The 16,218-nt window shown below is 33.5% G+C and overlaps 2 protein-coding genes across 2 annotated transcripts in view; both read right to left on the bottom strand.

Moving 5' to 3' along the window:
- The window catches only part of LOC133197536 (B-cell CLL/lymphoma 7 protein family member A-like), a 177,184-nt gene that overhangs the window by 138,590 nt on the left and 22,376 nt on the right, over positions 1-16,218 (bottom strand). The window lies entirely within an intron of this gene.
- Positions 4,929-8,161, bottom strand: LOC133196948 (L-rhamnose-binding lectin CSL3-like). Its single transcript, XM_061332792.1, has 3 exons — positions 8,113-8,161; positions 7,329-7,619; positions 4,929-5,313 (listed from the first exon to the last, which is right to left on the bottom strand). Exons 1-3 carry the CDS (start codon positions 8,159-8,161, stop codon positions 5,021-5,023), a joined length of 633 nt encoding a protein of 210 aa, XP_061188776.1. The 3' UTR covers positions 4,929-5,020.

The raw sequence follows: 16,218 nt of genomic DNA, 5'->3' as shown, positions 1-16,218 counted from the left end.
ACTGTGGACATCAGAACATCTTCTCTCTCAGACCATCACGGTAGCTCAGTCTCTAGAGCGCTCGCTCCGTGCAAGGAAGGTCGTGGGTTCAAATACACGGCCGCGACAGACCTACGTCGATAAGGCATAAAACACAAGGCTCAGGTATTTCCAGAGGTGGGATCAGGTGCCTGAGGGGTCAGCATCCCCTGTCGAGCGGTCAACCCGCCTTGAGCCCTATGTATTGATCAGGTAGACGCAACATTCCGTAGTCTTTAGTATAAAAAAAGGCCTAACAGTTGGTATGAAACACGTCAGTCAAAATATCTCACAGTGATAGGTTATATTTGGCAATAAGGTCATTATAATTTTAAAAGAATTTACAAAATGCTGACTTTAAAGGAGGTTGTTAAAATCCCTGTAACACCAACCTATCCGTCAGTAGCCTGCCTCGGTTTAAAAATTGACCGTTCTCAGAGCATGCTCTTGAGTATCAAATAAGTTGGGGAAAATAAACACAATATGCAGGTGATAGCGGAATATTACATGTACATGTACCACATGAATAAGGAGAGTTGACGATGAAAAAGCTGAAGTCATCTCGTTAGTTATACAATTTAGTTGTTAGAAGGCCCTTACCGTCTATAGTCAGTAACTCGTCCAAATATGAAATAGATGTAGCAGACTCTGTGGTGTCTTTTATTTCATGTTCACTGGGATATATCGAGTCTACATATGAGTGGAAGTAACTATTGTTAATTGAAAAACCTCGTCGATAGATCTGAGTGTCGAGTTTAAGACCAGAGCAAGTGTTTTCTGATAAAAGAGCACAATTAAAGCCTATCGGAATTTCAATTGCCCGATGATCGATCACAAGATAGAAAAATATCCGAGTTCCATTTCTATCAAAAAAGCAGTTGTTTATGAAATCAAAAGACCTAGTTTTTTTTAATTTATCGTGAAGAATGGGCCTGGAAAAGTCGTACGTTTTGATGATACTAACTTTTAAAAATTTGGTAATTCTAAATTTTCTAAAAGTTCTTTGAAGTTTTTGAGAATCCGCATCTGATTTACACCATTTCCAGAATATTGTGTAGCACAGTATGTGTAAAGTTTCTCCTTTACAGCAGGAAATATTTTTGTGAGGAGTAAGGGTAGGGGTTTGGTAGAACATTTGCTGGACCTGACAACGTAACTTTGTAATGCTAAATGGAACGAGAGACTGTAAATTACAAAAAGCCATGTACATCTTACATTCGTGTACTTTGAATTTTTAGTAACGTTTGAGATATTTCTATGTACTACTTCTGAAATATTAGTTTTATAGAATTATTTATTTGTACATATTTTCAAAATTTTAAATTAAAAAAAATATGAAACTTGATCATGAGTGCGCATATGAATTGGTAGAGTTAAATACATGTACATATCTTATATAGTTTTAAATTTAAAAAAATATGCGACTTGATCATGTGTGCGCTCTCCTTTTTCATCTTCAAAGTCATGTAACACAAAGGAAAGAATGTTTCTGCATTTCAAATATACTTAGTAAGATTCAGCGTTTACAAACAAAAAGATAAATTTAGAAAACATCCCTCTTTGGAAAATGCTATTGTTAAGAAACTAAAAGGCCACCAATACCAAATTGATGGTAATTGCATGCTTTTGATAGAAATGAAGTAAATTTGGTGAGCAAAATGTACAAAAAATATGAATATACAATGTAGATTATAACGTTTTCGTGAAAAAAGAGGAGAGAAATAATCAGACAACCACTAAACTTTGCTATTCGTGTTTTAATTCATGACATGTGCTTAAATTCACCAACTCAAATAGGCTATTTAAAATATTATCAAAGGGAAAAAAAGAAGAAGAAATAAACAAAAGAAATGAAGACACCGTAAAATTAGTATTAATTTATACTTTTAAATGTTGTTATCATTTCTATGTAAAGACTTTCTTTATTTGCTTTTACCAACTTGGTGACAAATCAGAAGAGAAATAAACGTATGCTATACATTTATGTTTGCTCATAGCTGTCATGTTCACATTTGAGAAGTTTGCTTTCTGTTGTTTCATTGAAGTTTCACACCATTTTGATATAAAAATGAAAAAAAAACTTTCTGTTGGAAAAAATTGCTGTACTTAAAAAAAAATGTGAAATTTTAAATTTATCAAATAAAAAAAGGAATTTTTCCTTGTCACTTTCAATCTACTTCCTTATTTTGACATTCATGTACATCGTTGCACGGGGCTTCAATAGTTCAGTCGTTTGTTTGACGTGTTTAAGTGGAATGATCGATAACTTTCCGATATCCAGGAAACGTTCATGCAGTAGGATAATCAATTTGGTTTTCATTTTAAACTATCAAGGTTGTAAAGTGCATTTATAAATAAAATGTTTTAAATTTATATTAGTTTTATATCCAAACCTATCAGAACAGCGGCATAACTTAATTATTGCATGTTTTTGAATATATCTGACCAAAGGAATTAAGATCCTTTTCTCCGACACCAAATACAAGTATTTAAAGAGACACGAAGCATGATCTTCAATATGGAATTTTTCATTAAACCCCCTCCAACTTTTTGTGGCGGTACGGCCAAACCTTCCACTTATTTAGCACAAAAATATTTTTGTGGAAGAGAGTTGGAACTAACCCCCCCCCCCCCACTTTCTCCCCTTCCACACACACAGACACACACAATCAGGTTTATTAGAGTCTGAACAATTTTCATTTATTTATTTATCATTTTTTGCTTGTCGAAGTATTTTTCATGCATCTGTATTATTTTTCTTGTCAATTATATTTCCCCTTCCCAAACCTTTAAAAAAATGATGCGATTTGTATTTTACATGTAATATGTATTCCATTTGTCGTAACCCCCTACTCCCCACAGCATCCACTCTTCTCTCTAAATAAATTTAATGTGAGATCTTGGTGGTAATATATCTTTATGTCAAAATATTGGTATTATATAACGTCTTATTTTCAAATGGAATATTTTATCTTACTGCTAGTCTGCCACCGGTAACTTCAATTTGTAGATGTTTTATTTGTGCATTCCGTTAGGTCAAATTCCAGTGTTATTTGTCCCTCATCATACAAGCTGATCAACTCGGACTGTACGTGTTGAAGTGCATATGATGAAGTTTTTTAATTTATTTTTTTAGTAATGCATGTTTCAGTAAATGGAAAAATGCACATAGGATATAATTTTCTCTACATCTGCACTCCCCGAACCGGAACCAGTATAACAGGTTTTATTAAAGGCGTCTTCTCATGCATGCGCAGATATGTCTATACGTGTGAAGTTTTGTGTGCGTATAATTTTGATTTTCTGCCTTGCATCTAAAGTATAAATGTACCTCTTCCTAGCTTTGACGTTTGCTTCTGTTTTTAGAGTTTTTTTTTTTTTTTTTTTTTTTTTTTTTTTTTTTTTTTTTGTTTTTAAACATGTTTCAGGTCAGTTCTTTATCGGGCGCAGCAGGGGCCGATCTATTTGCTTGTGTTAGAAAGTGCAACATGGGAAAATGAGACGTTATTTCTTATTAGTTCAGTAAAATATATCTTTAATGATAACATGTATAATATCACGAGTAAAATATTTTAAAAACTTGCTTTAATTAATCTATGTCTTAATTGTTGTTATTATGTTTCAATTTCATTTTCATTTGTCTTCGGATAATGATTAATTTATGATTATATAAAAAGAGTTTACAATAGGTACTCCTCAACCTCAGAGCTAGTGTGTAAGATATGAACGCAAATCGTCATGATTTTCCGGATACTAAGTAAGTGGTGAATAAAAATTGAAAGGTTGTTCAACTAGTAAAATTTGTATTAAATATGCTACAACTGCGAATAACATATGGATAATTATTTTTTCTAAATTCTGCACCGCGCCGTGCAGCATACTCTGCAGAAATCATTGGCATCATCGCGTGACAAAGATCAGGGGTATCGGCACGTGGTTATCTAAATATAAATAATAGTAGGCCTACATCTTCATTTTGATGACAATAAATATGCTTATCATTTATCACTGACTTAATTCCATCGATGGATCTATTTGATGAACAAATGCACTAAAATTTCTATTTATTTAATTATTTTTATTTGGTTTGGAGACAGTCTGAAATAAAAAAAGATCCCTCTTTCAGCTTTGAATGTCTTGTGCTTTCTTTGCATACTTCATTGTGAAATTACTTTTTGAAATGCTTTTTGTTTGCTGCCGATTTGATGCTTTGCATCAATTTTACTTGTGGTGAAATAAAGTATTTTATAATCGGGAATATACCGTTCACGGTAGCTCAGTCGGTAGTCCTCGCTCCGTGATCGGAAGGTCGTGATTTCGAATCTCGGCCGCGACTGACCTAAGTCGATAAAAAATAGGTATCAACTGTTCCTTCTCCATGCGCTCGGCACTTTGAAGTGAAAGCTGCGGGTCCTTTGGATGAGACCTTAAAAATCGAGGCCCCGTATCACGGCAGGCGTTGGCACGATAAAGATCCCTCACTGCTCAATGGCCCTGAGTGCCGAGTAAAGGTCAAAATTTGAAGCCCTTCACCGGTATATGGTGACGTCTCTATATGAGTAAAAATTTTTCGAATGGGACGTAAAACAACATACAATCAATCAATCAATAATCGGGGATATGTACAAGTTGAGAGTCAACCCAGAAAGTCACTGTGTAAGTGTAAGAAATGCACTGGGTTTGCATAGGGGTAGGATAATACATAGAATTTGATAAAAAAAAAAAAAATATGGCAGAATCGGAAAGAAATATGACAGAGAAAGGCGAACGGGAATAAATTAAGTCGTACATGGATGAAATTGTTGCTTATTTATGAGTTCATGTGCTCTTTACTTTTACGCAGAGAAAATTCAAATAAATACGAGGGGTATAGATAGGATTTTATTTTAATAAAGGAAATTCAAGTCAACTTTCATACCTCTGAAGACTGTCCTTTATTACATTACAGTCATTCTTTTGCCTAATTAATATAGAATTTAATAAATAGTGCTATAAAGTCCTTTTAAATACCAATATATATGCATCCGACACTAACTTCCAGATATTTCGGTCTTCCTGGGCAAGTATCAACAAATACATTATTAATTGCTTCAAGTTGACAAGTCTCCCGATTCTCACAAAGTCTTCTCACAATATCTACGGTTGTCGGTGACAAACAGGTAAAGTCATTTGATCCTGGTCCTGGACATATTCTGGGATGCTGTCTTCCATAATTGGCGGAGAATACTGTTAAAACTGATCCTCGAGGGCAGTAGAGACTCAATGTACCCCCCTCACAAACGTGGAAACGATCTCCTGGTAAAGAAAATGAATTATTACTGTTTATATAATGATTTTACATTATGTTGCATCAGATTTAATTGAATTCATTTATATTATATTTTCTGGTTTTATTATTCCTGGCTCTCTTATTAGCTGAAATGCAATTTTAAAATCACAGAAGGAAGGCTTGCTGAATTATTCAGTAATAAACATAATATTTATTTTTTTCTACAATGGACGAAACACAAAGCGTTAAAGCCAAAGATCATGATTATATATATGTGTATACATTACTATTCAGTATTGAAATGAAATTTTCTGTAACAAATAAATATAATCCATTTCACTTTTTGAATGTTTCTGATATACATATTTGAAGTTTGGATATTCAGATAACTTTTCATTAAAAATTATAAATTATGATTTTGTCTACAACTATTGTGCATTATGATGTGAGTATGGATATTCTTAGGTCTTCTTGATTTTCATCACAAAATGTTCTAATGAAAATTCTTACATCTTATAGAACTAGTTTATGAACATAAATTTGAGTAGAATAATTTTAAGGGAAAAAAATCATAACAAACACTTTAGATCCTTAACTGGGGGAATTTCTGATAAATTGTACTAGAAACGAAATTTCACAACCTCTTAAGATTAATAATCTCTTTCGATAAGAATAAAATTCTACTGCAAAAGAATACAAGGGAGTGTCGGTGTATTTCTAAGCTAAATTTTTGATTTAAGGAATATATAATTGGCCTTCATCAATATAGCATCTAAAGCAGTTTCTTAAAACTTCTACAAAAGGAAAGAGCTATTTTGATATTACTTTTTAAATCATTGGTTGGAGATGGGGAAGTAGAGGGAAGTAGAGGGTCAGATCAAAATAAGTACGCTACGAATGGTTTATGGACATAATTTTGTCCCGGAAAAATGTGAGTTCAACACCATACCATGTTATTAACTAGTATAATAAAAAATCATGTTCATTGAAAGTAAAGGTTTGAAGTATTTATTGTTTAAATCAGTCTTAAATGATATTTTCCCTCTAGTTCTTGTATAGTTTTTGCTATTAAATTGCTTTATTAGCTAGCAAGAAAAGATGTTATGAAGAGTGAACTTTTCTTAAGTTCCATTATTTTTTTTCTCAGAAGTCTAATGAAAGAAAGACACGATATTTTCAAAACATTTTTCCTGTAAACACATCCATAAACTTACTATAAACATGAAGAAATCAAAAGGAAAGGTCTTGTCACAAGTAATGCACATGTGAAATGTGAAAGCCTTATCTCTTCTCAATCAAAAGTTAAAGTTTTTGTGACAGACTGAACGACGGACAGACAGAAGCTAGAAGGACTAACAGACGAATGAGTTTTAATGTCCCCTCGCTTTCGCGAAAGCGGATGACAATAGAAAGTCAAATTATTTTTTAAAAATATGCTTTGGAATTTTATACACTTTTAAATGACTGATTTATTAAAGTAATAATTAAGCAAATAAGTAAACCTATAAAGAGTTTATTTGAGCTGACTAAATTATAAACCCGTAGATCAGAATCGAGTGAAATATGAAGATAACTAACAGTAATCAATCTGAAATGTCCATTGAAACAATGCAAATTGTGAGTAAAGCAAACACGGACCTCTAAAAACATCAGAGGAGGGATCAGGTGCCATGGAGGAGTAAGTATCCCTGTCGACCGGTCACACCCGACATGTGCGTAAACGGGTAAAACGGAAAATTCTGTAGACAATTCATTGTGAAAATAATGGCCAAACAATTAGTATGAAAAACGTCAGTCAACATTCTATTTAACGATAGATTGTATTTGCTAACAAGGTCATTGTATCGACCATAGAATTTGCAAAAGGTTGACTTTAAACGAGACTGTTGATATCCTTGTTTCATCAACTTATTTGTCAATAGTTTGCCTCGTTTCAGAAACTGTTGGTAGGTAGAGCATTTCTCAACTATATCAGTAAATTTGTTTCCCATGAACTCTACAAAGTAAGATTTTTCTAAGACATTTTAGCGTTCTTTCTTACCTGTTTGAGGGTATTCACATTCGTAGTCCACATCCAGATATTTATAAGTGTCAGGACATGGGTCCCCAAAGATACTGTCTGTGGCTGTGATAAAGCACTGATTCTGACCCTGGCAGGTGCGTCTCAGCCGCTGGAAAGCTGTGCTGGAGTAGCACTGCAAATTCTGCGAGCTTCCGGAATAGCAAATGTTAGGGTTGGTCCTGCCGTAGTTAGCGTAGGTAATGTTGATGGACTGGCCCCGGGGACAGGAAAGAGAGAGTGTCTCTCCCTCGCATGCTATCTCATTAATAGCTGTCATTTTTAAAGAATGTCAAATTGATAAAGTTTTACATTTAAACAATAATGAATACAGTGCAAAAGACGATATAAAATGTCAATAATTATAGAAGTTTTTCTTCACTGACAATCATCGGAATAAGAAAGGGTGAGATGAAGAATTTGCTAGATTAATAAGAATAATTTAGATATTTGAACCCGAGATAACTGACACTTAGGAAATATGCAGTAGCACAAATACAGCAGCTGGATTTTTAGTTTTAAAAAATATTAAGTTTTGTGCTGCTTAGTGTACATGTCGCACAGATGCTATATATGCATGTTTATCACTTATTTACAATAATTTGCAAAAATTTAACAAAATTGCATTTTATTGTTTATCGATAATTTAATTTCTAGAGCTCCTTTTCATTACCAATTTTTATTATATAACGCACAGTTAACGCTTTTATGATTATATAAGGGTGATGGTTACTAAATTCGTATCATTCAAATATGCGATTCCTACCTTTTGTATATCCAAAAAAGAAAACTAATCCAACCACTTTAGTGAACATTTTTCTTCTTCGGATGGCTATTAGGGAAGTTTGTACTTCTTCTTAATTCCACAATCAATTTATATTGCCAAACGTGCATCAAGAAGACAGGTGATTTAATGTTAAATAAAAGAACAGAAAAACATCTTGTAATAACTTGTAAACATGACAGAGCAGATGCAAAATACCTTATTCGCATCCTGAGGTTCTTGAGTACAATCGATGTTAGATCGAACTCTTAGCAAATTAATCGATGTTTAATTGATCTGACAATACAAATCAGATTAATCATTACAAGGAATAAAAGTAAAGACCGTGGATAGAAAAGAAGAAACATTAACAAATTAATATGTGCAGCATACTTATTGTGGTCTCAAAACGACAGCCGCTCCAGGCTGAATGTCGTCTTGCTATTACGCAATTTATTGAATTACAGGCTAAATTAAATTTTAATTCTATAACCGATGAAATGTTAAAACACGCTGAAAAGTTTACTTTGAATAAATAAATTGTGAACAGAGCAAACACGGGTTTCTGAGGATCAGGTGCCATAGAGGAATGAGCATGTCTTATCAACCGGACACAACCACCGTGGGCCCCTTGTCATGAAAGGGTAAACGCAAAAATCTGTAGACAATTCAGTGTGAAAATAATGGCAATGATAAAAACGTTAGCAACCATTCAAATATGGAGATAACTATTTATAACTAACAGTAACCAAACTCAAAGTGCCATTGAAACAATATAAAGTGGGAGCAGCACAAACAAGGACTTTTAAAATATCAGGGGTAGGATCAGGTGCCATGGAGGAGTAAGCATCCCCTGTTGATCGGTCACACCTGCCGTGTTCTCCTTGTCATGATCGGGCAAACGGATATACCCGTACACAATTTAGTGTGTAATTTATGGCCTATCAATATGTACTAAAAATGTCAGTCAGCATTAGACTTAACGATAGATTGTGTTTGATGACAATTCGATAAATAAAGTGAATTTACTAACAAGGTCATTGTAACAATCACGGAATTTGCAAAATATTGACTTTAAACGAGATTGATATCCTTTTTTCATCACGTTATTGGTCAATAGCCTGTCTCGTTGTTGAAATTGTTCGTACGTAGAACATGAAAATTATATTATCCAACTATAAGTCCCGCTTTAAGTACTCCATTCTTTAAACAACGAGAAGCATATTGGATCAGAAAACTAGACACTGTATTTTCGTATGTTGCAACGATCACATAAATAATGTATGGAATCTTTCAAGCTCACAATGTGCAAGTGTTAATGTGATGGGACTTTTTAACATTACACTTAGACGTAGGAAAGTCGTGGACATTGGTCATACAATGGACGAAATAAATATGATGTCTCTTTTGATTTGTTTTTACTTTACGTATATAATAATTATGTCTTCATCACATTCGCACTAACTTTACTCGGTTCCTTCGAAATTTAAAATGGACTATTTGAAAAAGCTAAAGCAAGTCCATTTTTGGATCCTTCAACTGCAGAATACCAGCTAGTGTTTGTGATTATGGATGTTGCCCAGCACAGGCTCTTCTTAAAACAAAATTTTTTAAAGATATCAATTCCAATTCAACCCGTCGGTTCCTTAAACTTAAATTCGCCAAGAAAGAAATAGATGCTGTGAACATTAGTAACATTCATTAACATACAAAGTTTAGTATTGCAATTCACCATACATGTATTTCAAGTTGAAGTCTACACACTGCATTTCCTACAGATATTCCTTAACTGTTGCTTCCAAACTTTTCAGTGATAAACAAACCCAGTACTAGATATTGAACATCTAAAACAAAATCCTCTTAAGTGTTCTTGCTCTTCCTCTTCTTTCAACTGTAGTTCCACTGGACACGTCATTATCAGCGTGATGCTGATATGGTTGAAAATGACAACCTCAAAGTCATCATTTTTAGGTTGTTTGTCGTAATTTTTATGGTTATTCTAACATATTCTAGAAGTGGTGTAGATCAAATGTGGATTCTTAAAAACTCCAAAGAACGTTTAGAAAATTTTAATTCACCGAATATTTGAAAAGTTAGTAACATCAAAACGTACAACTTTTCTACACTAAATATAACCATTCCTTACGATAAATTCAAAACTATGCTTTTTGATATCATAAACAACTGTTTCTCCAATAAAAATTGAACTCGGAAAATTTTCATATCTTGTGATTGGTCATTATTTAAAATACTTTGTTAAAAAGCACTCTGATTCTACACACAAATTCTTGATATTAAAAGGATGCTGGAATTCTTAATTGACAAGATCTATGTAGTCTTCGGAGACCAGGTCTTCCAACAAACTGTTGGAATTCCGAAGGGCTTTAATTGTGTTCCTATATTAGCTGACTTGTTTTTAGATGCCTACCAAGCAATATTTATTTAAAAACTTCTTCATGAGAAGAAAAAAAACACTTGCTGTGGCATTAACTCTACTTTCAGATATATCGACGTTTTATCAATTAAAAATAGTTAATTCCACTCATATGTCGACTCGATATATCCCACATATATAAGTTTAATGGAAAGGCCACAGGGAGAGACTTTTTAATACAGAAGTTTTTGAACAAAACCTGCTTCATACGAATAAAACTTCTCTTTTTCCTTTAATCAAGTGAGATTTTATATAATTTTTATCATTCTCATGTCATGTAAATTTTGTATTTACCTGTTGGCAATAAAAAAAAATACAACATGCTTTTTTGAATTTATTGCTAAATTCAAAATTTACAACATAACACTCATTAAATACGTAATATAACAATCATTCCATGTAAACGTTAATACTTGAGCCATCAAAATTTTAATTTATATAAATTTATACCACATGCTCTAGACTTGGTAGTCTTATATTTGAACACAAAATGCGTTTCTTAATAAATCGTTTATATCCAGATAATAATTCCATAACATTCTTAGGCATTTTTCTGTCAAGAATTAAATCTTTACAAAGTTCTTACTTATACTAGAATATCGACTGTGAAGTTAAAGAGTTATTTCTTATTAAATTTTCAAGTTAATTTACTTTCTTATTAGTGACCGTGACATTGCTTAATTGACCTTTAATAGTATTTCTGTTTTAAATTATCTTTGTAATCAGAAACCGCCTCTGTCAAATATTGAGATCTCAGGCTCCTGTATCTACGTACATTTCCTCAAACTCCATATCTTCATCCGTCATCACAGTGATGTAGATTATCAGACTTCTTTGTATCTCTTCTGATTTCCTTATTTATTATTTCTAAGGTTTAGTAAGATTTTAAGTGAGGTTCAGGTCAAACATGACCAAAGCAAAGTAATCCCCGAGTCTCACTCCAAATTTCAGAGTTCTATACGCGCATAAGGTAAAATCATCAAGTCACCAAGAGAGGATTTTGTTCACGTTTGCGTTGCAAGAAAAAAAATATACATGAATAAATTTGTTTTAGCTTCGTATTTCTATTCCACACCCTTTGAATCGTACACAGTAGTAGTAAAACTTAAATGTCATTTCCCAATAAAATCAAAAAGACCTCACATTTACATATAAAATATTCACCAAACCTCAAATTTCCCTATTTTTTTTTTTAATTCAAAACTGGTACTGTTTAGGAAACTTTCATGTACCATCACTGGTGTTTGTGCTTATCGTGATTTAACTTGAGCTGAATTAGATGAGGCTTAGTATTTGATTCGGGAATTTTGTCCTTAAGATTCTAGATATAGCCTGTGTGCCCCCCCCCCCTTTCCCGAATTCCCATAGATTTCATAAAATTGAACTAAACTTCCTACGATACAAACTGAGGCCACGCCATGGAATATGCATAATCTCAATAAATTCTTACCCACAGTGCAAGGATGTAGCCATTATAGGGGTGATGTCATGCAAAATGTAATAATCTGGAATTATTACATTTTGTGTTATTACATTTTGGGTCAGTATCATCTCAAAATGTAACAAGATGTGTTTGTGAAACACTGATGCCCCCGTATGGCAACTTATAGCAAAGGTTAAACTTTCTCAAATGCAAATCAAATAATTATGTTGGTACCCAAAGTAAGGTCTTGTCTCGAGGAATATACCTGTGAAATATGAGAGCCCTAGAAGCAACCATTGAATAGATATGAATAGATATGGAAAAGGTTAAAGTTTTTCAAAAGTAAGTCAAACATCAAGGTCAAGGTCAAATGGTAAAAAATAATGGTGCCGTAAGGCCTTCTCACAAGAAATATACTGGTGAAATATGAAGCTGAAGCATCAATCGTTCAAAAGTTATGACCAAGGTTTAAGTTTTCCAAAAGTAGGTCAAACTCCAAGGTCAAGGTCAATGGATTACAATTGTTGGTATCCAAAGGAAGGTCTTCTCACAAGGATTACATATGTGAAGTATGAAATCCCTAGCACCAACGGTTCACAAGTTATGGCCAAGGTTAAAGTTTTCCAAGAGTAGGTCAAACTCCAAGGTCAAGGTCAAAGGGTCAAAGTTGATGGTATCCAAAGAAAGGTCTTGTCACAAGGATTACATATGTGAAGTATGAATGAAAGCCTTAGCACCAACCGTTCAAAAGTTATGGCCAAGGTTAAAGTTGGGTAAAATTTTGTAAAACTAGGTCAAACTCCAAGGCCAAAAGGTCAAATATGGTGGTACCCAAAGAAAGGTCTTGTCAGAAGGAATACACATGTGAAATATGAAAGCCATAGCTCCAACCAATCAAAAGTTATGGGCAATGTTAAAGTTTTTGCGGACAAACAGACAAACAGATAAACAGACAAACAGACAGACAGATGGACGGACAGGGCAAAAACTATATACCCCCGAATCTTCGATACGGGGGCATAATAACACAAAATGGAACAACACACTGTTTGGTATAAATATAAAGAAATCATTTTTAATTGGTTTGAATAATATTTTCCTATATTTCAAAATCGGTCAATTCGCTATGAGACTTAGGTTACTACATTGTATCTTTAAATATATTATAAAATGACAAAATTCTTGTTATTTGTCTTAACAGCATGATTAAGATATACTGCAATTTTAGTTAATTATTTTGTTGCTATTGTATCTATATTTTTCTACATAAATTGAATAGGATTTTTTTCGTTTATATAAAACTGACTTTAAAGCGACACCGTGACACAAAAAGCGGGAACAATGACTTGAATAGAATTTTTTCATGACACATGCAAATTATTTTCAATTCTTGAAGGATTAGGTTTCAGAAAATAACAGGTTTCAGGTCCTAAAAAATCAACTCAACATTTCTGGGAAAAATTTTTGTCTGCTCCAAGATGAAAATATTGTTTCACCTCTTTCTCCTTATTGTATGCATTTGCAGAAAAGTTGAAATTACCATGGCTTTAGGTCCAAAGATACCAAGGATTTTGATACAACCTCCAAAAACGATTACCAGAACATATGCCTCGCCTTTGTATTCTCAAATTCGATTTTGTTTACAAGTTTGACGATCGCCCGCGTGGAACAATGGTTAGAGCGATTGCTCTAAAGTCGCAGAGTGGCTCTAATCCCACGTGAGGACCGGTCCTTCGGATGAGACTGTACAAACCGAGGTCCCGTGTTGCAGTAGGTGCTGGCACGATAAAGATCCCTTACTGCTCAATGGCCCTGAGTACTGAGTATTGGTCTAAATTTGCAGCCCTCCACCGGCAAGTGATTGCGTCTCCATATGAGTGAAAAATTACCGAGAGGGACGTTAAACAACAAACAAACAAGATTAAACCTAAAAACAAAAGTCGTGTGCCCTTGATATGGACAATAACAACGATACGCGTAGATCTGACCTTTGTTTTTCTGGCACTTATATTTTGTAGTCTTTTCTTGCTTTGCATTGCAGTTGAGTTTTGCAAAACTTGCTATACTAATATTTTTAATAAATTTTTCGCTTTATGATATAAATATCTTGAAAGAAACGAATGATTTTGACTCAATATTTAACTTAACTAGTTGCTGTTATGTCTGTTTGTCTTTGATGTTGAAACCTTTTACCTCTTTGCGCGTCTGAGAAATCTTCATCTTAGTTTTTTTTTACCGTCTATATACTTCGATGGCTAACTAACCACTAAATTATATAAAGATAATAAACTGTATAACGAACGGGACGGCCAGCCTTTCCATCGTCAACATTCCCTATTTATGTAGTAATATTCCACAATCACCTGCATATAGTTTTATGTCTCCCAACTGATTCAATACTCAAGAGCATGTTCTGAGTACGATAAATTTCTAAGCAGATGCAAGCTACTAACAATTAAGTTGATATTACAGGTTTTCAGCTATCTTCTTTAACGTCAGCCTTTCGCAAATTCTTTTGTCGTTATAATGACCTTGTTTACAAATACAACCTATCATTGGATTGCATTTAGATTGACATGCATCCTACCAATTGTTAGGCCATTGTTTTTACACCATTTTTACTACGGATTACTCCTTTTACCTGATCAATACAGAGGGCTTAGGACAGATGTTTACCCCACCTCTGTTGATTTTTCGATGAAATCCTGGCTTACGATTGGTTGAAGTCTGTCACGTGAAGGGGGTGTATTACTTATACCTAGTCGCTTGAAAATCAATACATGGTCGATACGGAGTTATCGTTCTTTTGTAACGTTCGAACAACTCGAGTTCAAGAGGTTTGCCGAGTGTCTTTTGACAATTTAACAGTTAACTAATGTAAGTAACGAGATTGAACCTTTTTCTCCCTTTACTGAAAGTCTTCAAAACTGTCAGTACGTTAACACTCGCAAAACAACATTACGTAACACAACATGACGTCATAATAGGCATTGCATGAGTGATGATGAAACATATATATAGTGAGGATAACAATTTTACAAACCATAGACAATATATAAATGTTTTATCGGTGGGGTAAATTCGTTACATAGTTTTGTAGTGACAGGGTACGGGATGATACCTGGTTAGTAAATTTCATACCTGGCGAGGCGAAGCCGAGCCAGGTATGAAATTTACTAACCAGGTATCATCCCGTACCCTGTCACTACAAAACTATGTAACTAATAATACTCCTCCTAGGCACCTGATCCCTCCTCTGGCGTTACAGGGGTCCGTGTTTTTTGTTCTGTTTACGATTCTTTCTTTCTACTGGATTAATGCGATTGATTTCTGTTCGTTAACTTCACTTTTTACATTTGAGGAGGAAAAACTAATATCAAAAATGCTCCAAATGATAATTAGTTCCGTTAATAGGGCGTGGATTTTGACAGAGAATGTTAGGAACATAAAATAAAATACATATATATTTAAAGACAGTCGTTTATTAACAATGGAGTATTTACAGATTTTTGAAATATCTAGTAAATCATTTTAATTAAGCAACAATATTATCTTGATATTTAATCAAATGAATGTGTCATTACAGTTTGCGTTACAACATTTTGCTTTGCAGGATAGGAGTACATTAATTTTTAAATCTTTCTCTAGTAACTTCAAGTTGTCAAATTTATATGCACGCATAAAATGATTTCAAATTTACTAAGAAACACAGATACACTAAAGGAGCGGGATCGTAAAAAAGGTTTTATTAGTTTGGAAAAGAAATCTATGGTGGCATATTTCTGTCCCATATGTGCAAGTTATTTTTCTATCAAATATGTCGACATGCAAGATAAATATGTTGACATGCAAGATAGTTATGTCAACATGCAACATAACTATGTTGACATGCAAGAAAATTGCAATCAAATAAAAATTATAAAAAATCTTCAAAAATCTCAAATATCGCCCACATGTGACATTCAACATGCTAGATGCTACTTATTTATGTCAACATGCATTTTATTTATGTTGACATGCAAGATAAATATGTTGATATGCAACTTATTTATGTCAACATAACAACTTGGTTATGTTGACATGCAAGATACTCTTATAATCTACGGTCACGTTTCTGAATCGCTAGGACATTTTATCAAAGGAAATTCAATTTATACTTTGTTGTCCATCTCATATTATAGAAAATAATTTAAACTGCAACATTTGCTTGAATAAATTTTCGATCATTAAAATCAACTTCAATTTTATCGAC

Source organism: Saccostrea echinata, unplaced genomic scaffold, assembly GCF_033153115.1.
Source record: "Saccostrea echinata isolate AGI-Se365-2 ecotype Australia unplaced genomic scaffold, CSIRO_AGI_Sech_v1 ptg000030l, whole genome shotgun sequence".
Taxonomy (NCBI): domain Eukaryota; kingdom Metazoa; phylum Mollusca; class Bivalvia; order Ostreida; family Ostreidae; genus Saccostrea; species Saccostrea echinata.
Note: the sequence above shows the minus strand (reverse complement) of the source record. Positions and strands in the feature narration are given on the sequence as shown.